This window comes from Ochotona princeps, chromosome 7, assembly GCF_030435755.1.
Source record: "Ochotona princeps isolate mOchPri1 chromosome 7, mOchPri1.hap1, whole genome shotgun sequence".
In the NCBI taxonomy this organism is placed as follows: domain Eukaryota; kingdom Metazoa; phylum Chordata; class Mammalia; order Lagomorpha; family Ochotonidae; genus Ochotona; species Ochotona princeps.
The window spans coordinates 72,194,786-72,209,542 of NC_080838.1; the positions used below are offsets into that span (position 1 = coordinate 72,194,786).

A 14,757-nucleotide genomic window follows, 5' to 3' on the forward strand; every position below is an offset into this window, starting at 1 on the left:
TTTTAAAAACTGAGCATTTGAGACTTTCCAGGAAAGACAGCTTGGTGTGATTTTTCACCTTTATACTCTGTCCCAGGCAGGGCTCTGCTCTAATGAGCTATGTATAAGTTTGAATGAATCACCTCACAGTTGAGCCCCAGTTGCCTCACCCATAAAATGAAGAGGATGATTAAGACAGTCTCGCAGGCTGTTTCCATCTATGGCATGCTATTATTTTATTATGCTGAGAAAGAATCTCACCTTGTGTTAATTGTACAGCAGTCAAACTGAAACTGATGATCAATGATTTTGCTTACATATGGTTTTACCAAGTACTGGGCAAGTAGTAAATCCATGGGTTATTTTTCAGCTTAAAAAAAAAAAGCCTTGTTGAAAAAAAAGCACACTTCCCAGTGGTTAAATCAATTTATCTTTTTCAAAATTAGACTCTAGGAACAAGAAATCCACATGAATTGAAGATAGGAGATTTAAAATATTGACTATTTTTAAAAAGTTGTGCTGATGAAAGATCATTAACGAATATCTTCAAGGCCTTTAGCAAATCTGTACTTGACATTCTTCACTTAGATATTTCCAGGCCATGTCCATCAAGAAAGGTTGGTTTTTCTTTTTCTATAAATTTAGTTGGTTGTGAGGGTCCTTAATTTTGGGATTGGTGAGCCTGGGACATTATTTTTCTCTGAATATCATTATGAACAGCACAGTTACCAGGCACAATCCAAAATACAGGTGAAGTAAAAAGATTGATACTTCTTGTGAAGTTAAACTATGAGATGCAATCCAGTCTTTTTTCAACATTGACCTTTTGTTAGTGTGCTTCTGCAGCGCATCATTAACATATTGATCCACTATAGTAACATCTGTGATATATATATATAGTGTCTTAAGGAATCCTCTAAGGAAAAGATGAAAATCCAAGGCAGAATTTGGTGATCTTGGGAGAACCAGTGAGACCTCCGAGACCCTAGAGGCCAGGATTGCCCCTTGTTTACAAGCCTTGTCAGAAGTGCCCTGCTCAGGAACAACAGCCACCACATTCGGGGCCAATGAGTGATTGCTCTGCAGGCCCCTAGAGACCAACTCGCTTGAAGCTGTTTAACTACCCCTGAACTGTGAGTCGCCCTCTGTCTCTCTCAAACAGGCTCTCTCTTTCCTGGGAGCTTCTCTATTTCCTACTCACAACACTTTGATTCTTCTTACCACTCAGTTAAAATTTGTCAATCGCTGTCGCATGGACAACAAACCTAAAAATCCCAGAGAAAACTCCCCAAACAATTTCCGTGTACTTGATTTAATATATCATTAACTTTGCCATGTACCTGTTAAATGTGTTTCTTCTGAATACAATGTTATTATTAGTTCGAAGGAGTCTCTGCTGTTTATTATTATCTAACGTCTGCATTTTTTGTTTTAAAAGTGATGTTTTAGATATTCCAGAGGTACAAGAGTTTATCTTTTACATTACAAATTTCTACAATTAGACATATCTTAACATACTTATTCAGCTTTATCTGAACTAGGATATTTTTGTAAACTTTTGTGGAACCTGAGCAAGGGCTAAGGTGATGACTTTGGCTCTTCTGTGTATAGACCATTGATCTATTGACCTTCTATCTAATCTACCTTATCCAATCTGAGAAGAAATAACACAAAGGAGTATCATCAATTGTGTGTCTAGGCAAGTGGGTGTGTGTGTTTGGGTGTTGTGAAAAAATGGGATAGAACTGTTGTATACTGGTGACAAATGTTCTCCCTTATCCAAGCTCTAGTTAGGCTTGTTGGCTATTTTTTTTTATACATTGGGTGTTTGGGCATTCTCTGGATTTTAATTTCTTTTTTTAAAAGGATTTATTTACTTAGTTAAAAGACAGAATTACAAAAAGACAGAGACAGAAAGAGATTTGCCATCTGTTAGCTTGCTTCCCAAGTGGCTGCGGCAGACAAGGGTTTGCCAGGTGGAAGCTAAGAGACTGGAATCCAACACGGTCTCCCACTGTATGACTGGGCTTGAGTATTTGAACCGTTTTTCATTAGCTTTCCAAGTGCATTGGCAGCAAGCAGGAATAGTAGAATACCCATGTCACAACATTGGCTTAAATCAATGAAAAGCAATGTAGTATCTAATTTCTTTCAAGACATTTTCCTTTACATATCCAATTGAGTAACCATTTTCTGCAGGAGGTCTAGCTTTCTGGTTTATCTCAGCGATACACTACCTCACTTCATCTTTATCATTTCTTGCTTTTGATTTATAGTGAGACACATGTGAATCTTTCATCTCAACAATTGCAGATCACTGTATAATTATTAGTTGGCTGACTTTCAATGCTGTTCTGTCTCAGAAAGGGGAGGCCCAAGGAAAGAGAGACAGATGGGGAAATGGTTCATTGGTGGAGCTCTCAGAGTGCATGACTTCATACCTCAAGTTTGCAAACTTAAACGTGTCAGATGTGTAGTTCCTTCACAAATTACAGCAATAACATGAGATCATGAGTATCATAGCACTGAAACATAAAATAATAATGAAAACTGTAAAGTACGATAAAACTTACAAAAACATTACCTGGAAACATGAAGTGAGCACAGTATGTTGGAGAAACGGTCCACATAAATTTGCTCAAGGTAATGTTTTCACAAACTATCAGTGTGAAGGCAAACCAGACTGCTGGGGTCTGTGCAGTAGGTGTGGATGACATGAAGGTGTGAAGAGAACAGCTCACCTGTGTGGCAGGGCCCAGGGGAGTCTCCAGCTGTTAGGCAAGGCCCGGCAGAAGTCCCTCTAACCACCTTGATGTTGTTTCACCCCCTGGCTGCATGGACACTCAAGCACCCCACTAAGAATTCTGTAATCTATTGAGGCATTGTTGTTTTCCCCTGTGAGACGGTTTTTGCAACCAAGGGCATTTTTTTTTTAACATGTTGGTTGCTCAATACTATGTCAATTAATTCCATGACATTGTAAATTGTTGCTGATGTTATGTCGGGGCTTTGAATTGATAGGGATGGTGCTCTGCCGGCTCTACCTTCAGACCAGAGATGGTCTCCCCGGGAAGCCGTTGAACTTGTCTGGACAATAAGATACTGGACTCTATGCTTGGTATATGCTTGCAATGAAAGAATCTCAACTGAACTTGAACTGTGGTAATGCAGCAAGGTGGAGGAATCCACCATGGGGAGAGGGCACAGGGAGGGGTGGGGAAATCCCCGTGCATATGGGTCTGTGTTACATTAAGCAATGTAATTAATAATAAAAAAAAAAAGAAAGCTGAATGGATCACTCTTGAATAAGCAAACATCTGAACTACTGCATAATTTTTGGAATTCAATGCAAAACAGAATTAAATAACTAGTAAGTTTATTATCATATGTGTATATAGTTCAAGTGTATAAGCCTTTTGCTTAACGTGAAAAGACTGAGACAAAAATTATTTGACCATCAATGAGTAGATACAGGTTTGTTTCTTTGTCTATAAAATTACAAATAATATTTATTTTGATAAAATCATTAATAAATTTGCATGAGTTACTTGTTTTGTAAACAGAAATATCCCTTACAACCTAATATATTAAAAAATCCCTTAAAAATACAAAGTATAATGCTCAGAGAAAATTAGAGGGGAAAAACACATACATACACTTGAGTTTGGCTTTGGTAGTGCATGGAGCACTATTTTACTCAGAATAATGGATATATATACATTTTTTCTTTTTTAATTAAAAATACATACATGAAATTAAAGACATTTAGTATGTTTCTTTTTTCCTCTTTGCATGTAGCTATTTATATTGTTGAATTATATTTTAAATATCTAATGAAATAAAATATCCATTATCTTTTACTTTAGTGGGAATGTTTACTACATTTATGCTATCAATTTTTACTAAAAATAAATTTGTAACATTGAAGAGGTATAAAATGTACTTCAAGCTTCAATCATCATTTTTTACAATTCACTTGCATCTTGCAGTTTAAATATATCTTTTAACAGAAGCACTGCCCTTAACTTACACTGTCTTTTCTCTCTCAGAATCACCAGCTTTAGCTTCTTTATGTTCCTTAATCCCTCTTTTTCTTCTTTCCCATCTTAACAAGCTTTTGAAAAAGCAACAAACAACTTTTTATGACAAGGTAAGTAATGATTGTCACACAGGCCAGCAGGAACCCAATCACATCCAGAGAGTGGTACTGGTACCAGGTGAGGTCATAGGCTGCAACCCGCAGGTGTTTGGCTCCTTTGTGGCGCATGACATGCTCGATCCAGAAGATTGCTCGATCCAGGGGTTTCATGGGCTGATCGTGGTGAATTCTTGATAACGTCATGACATTCTCTTTATAGCTAAAGAAAAATCAATAGGCATAACTTATAGATTGAAAAAGGAAATCTAGATTAATAATTTTCATGTGGATTGGAAAGAATCTTAGATTATAGGTTAGATATTTTTGGATGTATGAGTTTTTAGGATTAAAGAAGGAAGTTGGAAGAAAGTAGTTCCTTATAACATGGTAGCTTAGAAACTAAAATGTGTTCATACCCAGAGAAGGGAGAAAAATCCACATGGAATCTAACTAACTAACTAATTAAGAACAACAAAGCCCCCAAAAGTCTCTTCATATGTGGCACTTGAATTATTCTAAAGCACCTGTGAATGCAACTGGCATACAAGTTTCAAAAGAGTGCAACATTTAGAGATAGGAGGCATGTCCATGATAAGGCTCAAGGTACATGTGTGGACAAAGTTCATAAGGAGTGCCAGCAATCAGAAACTGGTAGTAAACTTAAACTTTACTCATTACTCAATGGATTAATGATTAAAACCAAGGACAGATGAAAGTGAATTTCCATTCTTTGGATCCCGATGCTTCTTGAAACTTATGTGTCATTTCTATAACTTTGTTCATAGTTTTTGTTTTGTTCATGAAAATCCTTCTCTTTTTTCCTCTACCAATTTCTCTCTCATATATATATATTTATATTTATATTTATATTTATATATGTATATTTATATTTATATATATAAAATAGCCATATATATATATAAAATAGCCATATATATCCCCCCAAATATTGTATTATTGCTTACTACTAAACAAAAGTGATCTAAACATGCTGTTCATATTCAGAATCAGTTTTACTCCTTTGAACAGCAAGAGAAAAGTTATCTGAAAATACTCCATAGTGTGAAAGAAGCGACTGTACTTACGAAGGATCATTAATGACTGTTTTCAAGGCATTGAGCAACTCTGCACTTGACATTGTTTTCCAGTCCAATTTAACAGCAGCTCCCTTGGCTTTCATGTAGATAATATTATCAGGTTGATCTGAGAATAAAGGGAGGCCCACCATAGGGACACCATGATAGATTGCTTCAAAGACACCATTGGCTCCACCATGAGTTACAAAAGCCTTGGTTTTTGGATGACCTAGGATCGAATGGTTTTGAGTAACATAATTAATTACATAAATAAAATGAGAAATGGGTAATATGAGACACCAGAAGAGAAATGTGCTCTAAGCAGCATATTGTTAACAGGACTGACACTGCATTTCAATTCCTTTTGTATCAAGAGCAAGAGGTACTTAAGTTCTCAGTGGGACTAAGTGGAGGTCACAGGAAGAAATGTGTGAATTGAGTCTTGGAACACATTCGATATGGCCAGGCAGGAGTGAAAAAGGAGTACCGTCAGGATAAAATAAGCAACATACACCAAAAAGAGGGTCAAACACTGGTTAGAACATTGTCTCTGGATGTTATTGCTCAGTTCAATGAGTATGATATTTAGGGCACACAAAGCAGTGTTGTGTGGGATGGTTATATGGATAGAATCCAAAGAAAGAAAACATAAACTCCATCTTGGATTTCCTTATCACTACATGATAAAGGTTGTTGATATTTTTTCCTGTTGGAAGTACAAAAATCATGAACAATAACAGAGGGATGTTGTTTGTGTGGCATTTGGAAATCTGTATATTAGGAGAAAATGCACAGGACAACTTCAGTGATTACATGCTGGAGACCAGGTCCGGCTGACTGAGAGCTTGCAAAGGCTGCATGGATAGGGTGGGACGATAAGAAGAGATAAGACATGGACCACTCTCTCGATGCTCATAATGGACAACTCAGAAAAGTTGCCTTATTCATTTATACACAAATCATCACAAGCTTTTGCACAATATCCAATTGTTTCATTTTTACATCATGGTTAAAAAAATACAAAAAACACTCCTAAAAAATATTATTTACTTCAAAGAAAACATTTTCGGCAAACCATTACTCATTGAAACCTGCAGTCACCCGGCTGAAGCCAGGAACTCCACGGTTTGCAGCGCATGCGGTTACATAGTGACAAGTGGTTTACTTATACTCAAAATCAATTTTTACTAAACACAAACTAACTAATATTGCTTAAAATATTAAGAGTACAGAATTAAAAGATCATAAATGAAAGGATTTTATAAAAGCATATAACATAGATTCTTTGCTAAACCTTATAATCAAATCATGCATTAATTACCGTCACCTTCACCTAGTGCTGATTCAATTGTTTTTTGTTCTTTTGTTAAAGGGCAATGAAAGGGATCAAGGCAGCTCAGCCAATCTACAAACAGAGGGCCTTTACAAGAAACTTTCTTTTGTCTTATAAACTGTTTTCTTTCCCTACATATGAGTGCCAATATAAGATAGAAGTTTTTATAAACTGTTTTCTTTCCCTAAATATAAGTGCCAGCATAAGATTGAGATTTTAAGCCATTTTGGGGGGGTTCACATTTGTTTCCCTTAGAAGATGCCCCATACATTTTTGCTTTCTGTGGTGAGAAACTAAAATCCGTTATATCATGTGTTGTAATAGTTCGAGGCACATTCTAAACAAACTCTTTGTACCTCCATGATTGCCATCTATTCTAAGATGTTATCAAGCCATTTCTTAAGGAAAACATTACTTATACTAGGGCAAACCCCAGTCAAAAGTGGGCACATAACAGGATGTTTGGAGACATTGTGGGCTCAATTGTACTATTGTTTGCGTTAGCTGTGTGTCATCGCCTTACGTCGCTAAAGATGTTTTTAACATAACATGATTGATCAATTTGAGGTGTCATACCAGTTACAGGAATCACTTCACATTAGCAAAAAAACAACAACAGCACCCTCTGGAGAATTCTGTGAAACATCAGAGAGGTGATTGAGAGTCCATAGGCAGCAATGAGGCGATCAGACATTCTGCCTGTCCTTGCCTCGCTGCCAGAAACTCCTCGTAGCCTCGCTAACGGAGGAGCGGTGCTCATCACAGACCCATGCCATCCGACCCAACTGCATAGCTCCCCACAATTACATTTGGAGTCAGTGAGGCAATGCAGGATATTGTTATTGCTCCTTAATTGTTAACTTATTCAAAACATGCAAAGAACACAAAGGTGAAAAACGAAAAGATAAATAGACTCACACACAGAAAGGGTAGAGAAATGAGTTAAAAAAGAGAGAAGGAAATCTTACTGTTGATTCACTGTTGATATGCACTTAACACCTAAGGTGGAAACAATCCAAAACCGGAAGCTAGGGTCTCAGTCTAGATCTACTATGCAGCTGATACTGATCTAAAGAGGAACTATAGTATAGGATGTATGTGTCTCAACCAGCATCTTAACAATTCTGCTAAGTGCCATTCCTCTGGGAATAGCAAGAAATTCTGTCTCAGAGGTAACTCCGCAGAAAACAAGGAAATTTAATTTGGAGTCTAGAAATTTTGTGGTAATAAAATGCCAACTGTTGTAATTCTTTGTGTTTTCCATAGCACTGGAAAAGGGATGTAAAGACATTGTTTTGACTTTGAAATGTTTTACTAATAAATTGTCATATACTACTCTCATTCTGATTGGCTGTCACTCATGTTTGCAGTGTTTGCTCTCCAGTGTCTTACCAAGTACGTCATTCTGGGGGATCCATGAATAGAGGCGAGTGTTAGGGCCTAAGGTGTCTGGTTTCTTGCCTTCATATCTCCAAAGAACCTGTTGGGTAAAGAAAATACAAATTTCCAGAGTTGGATTTTCGATTCTACCGCATTAAACTTCTACAGAGGCCAAGAGATCACTCTTAAAATACCTTGCATTTGAATGACAGCAGACAAGAGAGGAAATGAGAATTAAAGGACAAAAGCCATTACATTTAATGTGCTATTATTACATTTGATCAAACATGGAATATAATCATGTGACAAATTCATGTATTTAAGAAATTATTAGGTAACGATGATAGTGTCAAACTTTCAAAGAAAGAAACTCATTGCTAGCATTCTAAGTTCCGTGTGTGTGTGCTGGTGTTTCCCTTGTGATCCTACTCTTCCAAATTTAATACAAGCCATTTTTATTTAAAAATGAAAACTTGGATTTACTTATATACACTGATCTTTTTGCTTCTATATACTGATCTGTTCTAATGGAACTTGACATTAATTTAACTTAAAAAGCAAATCCATGCAACAGCTAAGGGTGGAAAATTAGTTTGCTTAGGAAGTATATTTGACCTTTTCTATGAAAACATCCAAGATGTATTTTTTTGAGAAGAATCCATTGATAGGATTGGAGATTTTTTTAAAATTTGAGAAATAGGAGCCAATTCTTAATAGATGATGATTGAAATAATCCACCATTGTGATAATGTTAAGTTTAACTCAAGTGACTATAACTTTTTCTACAATGTTTTGAAAACATTGACTGTTAATATTGGTACTTGCAGATATTTAGCAAGACCATGTCCTTGACTAGGTAGATGCATTATTTAATGTGAATCATCTGATCTGGGCACTTGACTTATTCCTCAATTTTCCTTTATATTTTTTTCTTCTTAAACAATGCTGGAAACTAGTGCTGAAGGACAGGATGGTTTTTCTGTTTCTCTAAATTTTCTCGGCTGCACAGTTTGCTGGACTGTGGTTTGATGAACTCTGCCCATCTGTTATGGGCCCAACAGGCAATGCCTTGGACAGCCCATAAGTCAGAGTAGGGATGACATGGGGACCTAAAGTGCATGATGCTTTAAGACTTTTTCAGTACCCCCTTAATGTTTCTGGCTAGCGCAATTGCTAGAGGGATTGTAACACCTGTATAGTAACATCTTTAGTTGATGCAGGCTTCAACAATTCTGCAAAGAAGCAAATGGTACAGTAGAATTTGGCCATTTCTGTTTACCTGCCAAAAATACCATGATGATACCAAAGTCTCACAAGACTTGTGTAATATACACTTCTACCGTAATTGACAAAATTATTTGAAATAAATAAGCCTGTGCTGTTTTTAAATCTATCAAGTAGACTTTTATTTTTAAGCTTGTACTTGGGATAAATGAAGGCTGTCATAAACATGCACCTTTCACTCAGGAATATTGTGTAATGACACATTTTAAGTTTTAGCAGGTTCATTCAGTAGTTGTCCACCACTAGGGTATGTTTTCTGACCTTTTGTGGAAGCTGGGCAAGGGCTGATGCGATCACATTGGCCCTCTCTTCTGTCATGTTACTGATCATTGAGCCCAGGGAAAACACCACAACTCCCTCTTCTCCAGAGCTCTGCACAAAGTCTTCCATGTCCTGCGATGAGAAAACAGGGTTTATCACAAAACGACAGTGCAGAAAATAGTATTGAAAGCATCAATGCAAACAGCTTGGAAAGAAATTTAAGTGTCTTTAGGGAACAACAGTGGCAGTTCTAAAGTGTATGAGACAAACTATTCCATCTGCCCAAATGTATACAGAGTAGTAGCAATAACAGTCATATTATTGTGCTGCCAGGCTGTCAAAAATACTTTCCTACGAAAGCTAAAACTTCATGCTCCACGAACACTATATGATACATAGAGAATTGTAATCCTAATGTACCTTACTTTTCCGTTTTACAGAAAATTGTGATCTTATCTCATTTATGTCCTTTTCCTTGTGTTGCTGAAGAAACCTCCTATGTTTCAGTGCTATTAAAAACTGTTTGGTAAAATAATTATCATGGCATAATGTAAACAGGAATTTGTGGACATATAAGTAAATCTATAAATTATTTGATCATTCTTAATATTTGGTTTAGGTTACTTGGAATGATTATTTTTTTAAAATGTGACAAATGTTGATTTGCAATTAGTAATTACTCTTTACTGAAAAGCTTTATGTGACTACCTCACATAAACAAAGAATATAAATGTTATGAACTCATTCAATGTGGTGTGTAAAACTTTTCCCTTCTTTTTACAAAAGGACACAAAATGTGTGAGCTTATGATTATTGATGAAGGAGTCAACTACTGAAAGAAAGAGACAGTATAGAAAGAACAATTTCACAGTCCTTGACTTGGATTCAATCTTTTTATACAGGTAAATTTATAAAGTCCTAAGTATTCAATTTTGCAGAAATTCAACACGTTTTCAAAGGTGTATTAAAATGTTAGAAAGTGTAACTGAAACTGTAACTTTCATTGTCACCAAGAATATATGTGCAGATTATTTAGTGAGACAATATTATAACTTTTATATATATAGGTAATCTTTTGAGCAACTGGGAAATCTTTCCAAATATTACACAATAACAAGAAAAATGACTTCCACCATCTGTCAGTCTTAGTAACTGATCAGAGGCAATTACATTTTATTCTTCCTGATAATTGAATTGTTTTAGATACGCTAAGCAGTTAGCACTTTTGAACATCAATAAATTTTAGAGATTTTACTTTTCTTTGTCCAAAAAATTTTGAATAATCATGCATTTATAAGACACAACTTAATTATTTGAATGAACAACCACCAATGCCATTTCTTACTTCTAATATTTAGTACAAGAATTACACAGTTAGAGCTGGAGAACCTGTACCACTACTTGTTAACAAACAGCTACAAGGAGCAATATAATAGTTTGTCAGTTCATAGGGCAGTGCATGGTCCATTACTATGTAGTGAACCTCATTCACATGGTCTATTTCAGGGACAGCTGCTTTTCAACCTTCATAGTCAGAAATGAAGTGCATTTCTTGAGATATAATGACATCATAATTTTAAGAAACACTGTATCTATGAATGCTTTTCATATTATCCATCAAACGTGTGTAATATTTAGTTCAATTGAACAATTATAAAATAACTTTTCCATTAAAGTATACTACATATTCTTAATGCATTTAAATGATTTTCAAATGCTCTAATTACTCATCCATTTCCTTTATCAAGAGTAAAAGCCTAAAACGTTTATTTCTAAATTAGCAAGGGTAGCATATTCAGTGTACATTGTACATTATGATAGGTTTGCTATATTTAGGACAGTGGGACATAATGTTTAATAATAACAGATAATATCATTATTTTTATCTCCTCAATTCTGTTCTGTGGACTCATCAATGTTCTTATGAGCTATGTTAAGTACTTTGATAAAACACATCTTTTAATTAAAAATTTTCATGAAATCCAGTCAATGAATTTCGAATTAAAACTATGCTTTATCTTATTTCCAGTATCTCCACATTTGAGTCAAATGCTCTAAATGAAGAATGTTGAGTGATTTCTATTAAGAATACAAAAGTATAAAATATAGCTAACAAAAACATATTTACTTCAGGAAGAGGTTTGGCAGGTTTGCAGTGCAATCCTCCGATAAATTCAAAGTTTGGTAACAGTGGGCGAGGAAACTCAAAATCCCAGTAGCTTCGGATGAGCCACATGTCAGCTTTCCCCATAATCTCAAAGAACGTAGCAGGTCTTCCTGAATAGAAAGAAAAACACAAAATTGGGAGAGCAATGTAAGGCTCGTCATGCAAAGCATACCATGTAATTTCTTGAAAGTTATTGAAATGATTCAGTCAGGGATGTGCAGCGTCTTTGTGGTGTTTAAACAAGCATGCTAATTTAGGAGTTGCATCTTTCACATGTACATCCATGCATTGTTCTCATGTTACCTGTCTATTGCAATGTCAAGCAGAATATCTATCTAATGTCACCTCAGTATGCTCACAGTCAAAAATAATCATGAGGACAGAGCACTCTAAAGTCATACATGCATTTTCCTCTGGATTGCCAAAGTAGGAGGGGTATTATCTAAGCACTCAAGTCAAGCATAACATCATAACCATACATAGATGCAGTATAGTAGTTCCTAGTTCAGTTTCTGTAACTTAGCCTGCTGATTAATCTTTGAGTTGCCATGTGAACTTGAAGTATTTTTTGAGTGTTGCTTTTGAATGCTTTTGATTCACCTCAGGTATTTGACATAAATATGTAAAAATATTTGCAAATATCACTTGCAATTTTATAGCTTTGCCAATATTGTCTGCTGTTTATTTATGAAAAATTTTCTTTCCATTTAGTTTATTTTTGTATAAAATTGAGAAACATACTCAAAGGATAAGGAGACTTATTGCAAGTATGTCAACATTTCAGCACATTTTACTGTCAAGTCTGATGATTTTTAAGAACTTGATGAAGGAATGTCAAAACATTAGATACCTCAAATGAAATGATTGTGGCATAAACCATGGGTCTTCAGTTGGATGTATATGGTATAAAACTATACATCTCATACCTGAGAAGGAATCATTGGGTCAAAAAAAAAGTATTTTCATTTAAATGAGGAAACAGCGCTATTTGGGGATAATTTCCCCAATAACTCATAGTAGTTGTGCTAGAAACCTGTGTAACAGATAACTGTAGATGTCTTTATTCACCAATATATTTTAAAGGGATCTGCCTATTCTTTACCACAAAGAAAAAAATAGGGTAAGATGGGCATGGAATTGATTAGAGAATCCTCAGTGGTACTGTTTGTGGTTGTATGCCACTTTGGTATGTTTAAGCCAAGGATGAACAGTGACGACAGATGATCTCATAAGTAAGCCCAGGCATCACATTTGTGGGAGTGACAGATACATTTTTATTTTCATTTCAGCATCTTATACAGAAAGACAAGTTCCTCTGATTATTCATACAATCACATAGCAAAATCACAAGAAAGTTTGGACCAATTTTAAAAAATGACTTACCTAGTACTTCACTATAAAATTGATCCCACCTCTTCTCATTAAACTTTGAAAACCAGAAGTCAAAATAAAGCACAGATAGCATATTAGCTACCCTCTCCATGAATGTCATTTTGCCACCTAAACCAGACAACATAACAGGTACATAGGAAGGAGGAAATAGAAGCCCTCCACCATGCTTTTCCAGTATGTAGCCAGGGAAACAACGGAGGCTGTACACAAGGGGGGTTTTAAGTAGTTCAGCCAGGAGCTCACCACAGGGAGCGAAGGCGTCAGCAAGAACAATATCAAACTTTGATTCCTGCAGTCTAGTCATGAGTGTCTTGTTCAAAACTACTTCTTTGCAGAAACTTTCATAAACATCAGAAAAGCCTAAAATGAATCCTTGCATTGCTGAAAATTTCTCCCAATTACTATCCAATGACACATTATATATCCACTTATTGAACCAATACCAGAAAAAGGTTTCCAATTCGTCTTTAGTGTAAGATGAAGGGAAAGTTTCAAATTTAATTCCAGATTCATTCTTGTCATTGATTACAATAGAAGCTGAAGATCTCAGAACAGTTACTTCATGACCTCGCTGGACAAGTTCTTTGAGGATGATCTTTAAATTGAGCCAATGACTGAATTCCATCGGCCACACCAGCACTTTTCCACAACTCCCAGAGCTGAAGTAGCAGCTCAGCTGTAGCAGCAGCAGCAGAGAAAGGCACTTCACAGACATCCTGGTGACATGCGATGCTTCCTCTCTGATTGCTGTTCTGTTCTGTAGCTGCTCGAGCTGATTTCCATGTACAAATGTATCAAGTGGTTAAAGTACAATTTTTATCGATCAAAGTAAATACATCAAATGAGCCATCAGAATTGTCAATTTAAAATGACAAGAGGATAAAATCAAGTTATATGCTAGATAATTGTTTATGTAGAGTCCATCTTTTTCAAAATATTTATTTCAAAGTGATATCTATACCATATATCTATATTTATGTCCACATCTATAGATATACAATTCTAAAACACATGCATGTATGTATGTGTGTGTGTATGTAGTATAGCTAGCTAGCTAGTTAGATAGATATAGATCAAGCTGAAACTCCATCCCTGTTTCATGTGAGTAGCACAGCCCCCAATTACTGGCACTATTTTTCTAGGTGTATTTGCAGCGATCTGGAATACAAAGTGGTGGCTGGAATTCAATGCAGTCGGCACTTTAGCTTGCTATGGCCCAATGCAGACCTCTAGATTTCCTTTTTGATTAAGTGCTTTCGCCCAGCTCAGAATCACATAAGCACATGTGTAGGGAAGCACACACTGTGAGAGATTTTAGAACAGTGCCAATTGCAATGGGAGAGGTGTTTTACTTTTTTAGTGAGCTTTAAAAAGCTTTTTTGGATGATGTTGAACAGTTGATTGGGGTGGGAATGATCTTGGGTTAGGCAAAAGTGCGTGTGATAATTGATTCAAAATTTTCTATTTCTGCTTCCTCTTTCTGGGTGAAGGTGTCATTCCCGGCCTCCCAATCGCTCCAGTAATGGGAATAGGGAATAGCCATCCAGTATCAACCCAGGGTTCCCATGTGGCACATGCTCCAAGGGTCCTGTCTAGGTGGTTTTGATAGTTCTGAAATGTTCTCAAACTTGCCGATCCAAGGATGAGGAAATCCTTCCAATGCTCATTGGCTGACTTGGTTGACCTTATAGTCTCTGTTCACCCAGACTTTTGCTGTCATCATTTGGCTGAGGTAGTTGTCGATTTG

General features: G+C 36.1%; 1 protein-coding gene across 1 annotated transcript; it reads right to left on the bottom strand.

The window, feature by feature from the left end:
• Positions 1-3,769: 3,769 nt before the first annotated feature.
• LOC131480838 (UDP-glucuronosyltransferase 2B13-like) lies at positions 3,770-13,728 on the bottom strand. The gene is made up of 6 exons (XM_058667254.1): positions 13,002-13,728; positions 11,580-11,728; positions 9,452-9,583; positions 7,919-8,006; positions 5,203-5,422; positions 3,770-4,337 (listed from the first exon to the last, which is right to left on the bottom strand). The coding sequence occupies exons 1-6, from the start codon at positions 13,723-13,725 to the stop codon at positions 4,058-4,060; spliced, it is 1,593 nt and encodes a 530-aa protein (XP_058523237.1). The 5' UTR covers positions 13,726-13,728; the 3' UTR covers positions 3,770-4,057.
• Positions 13,729-14,757: the final 1,029 nt, after the last annotated feature.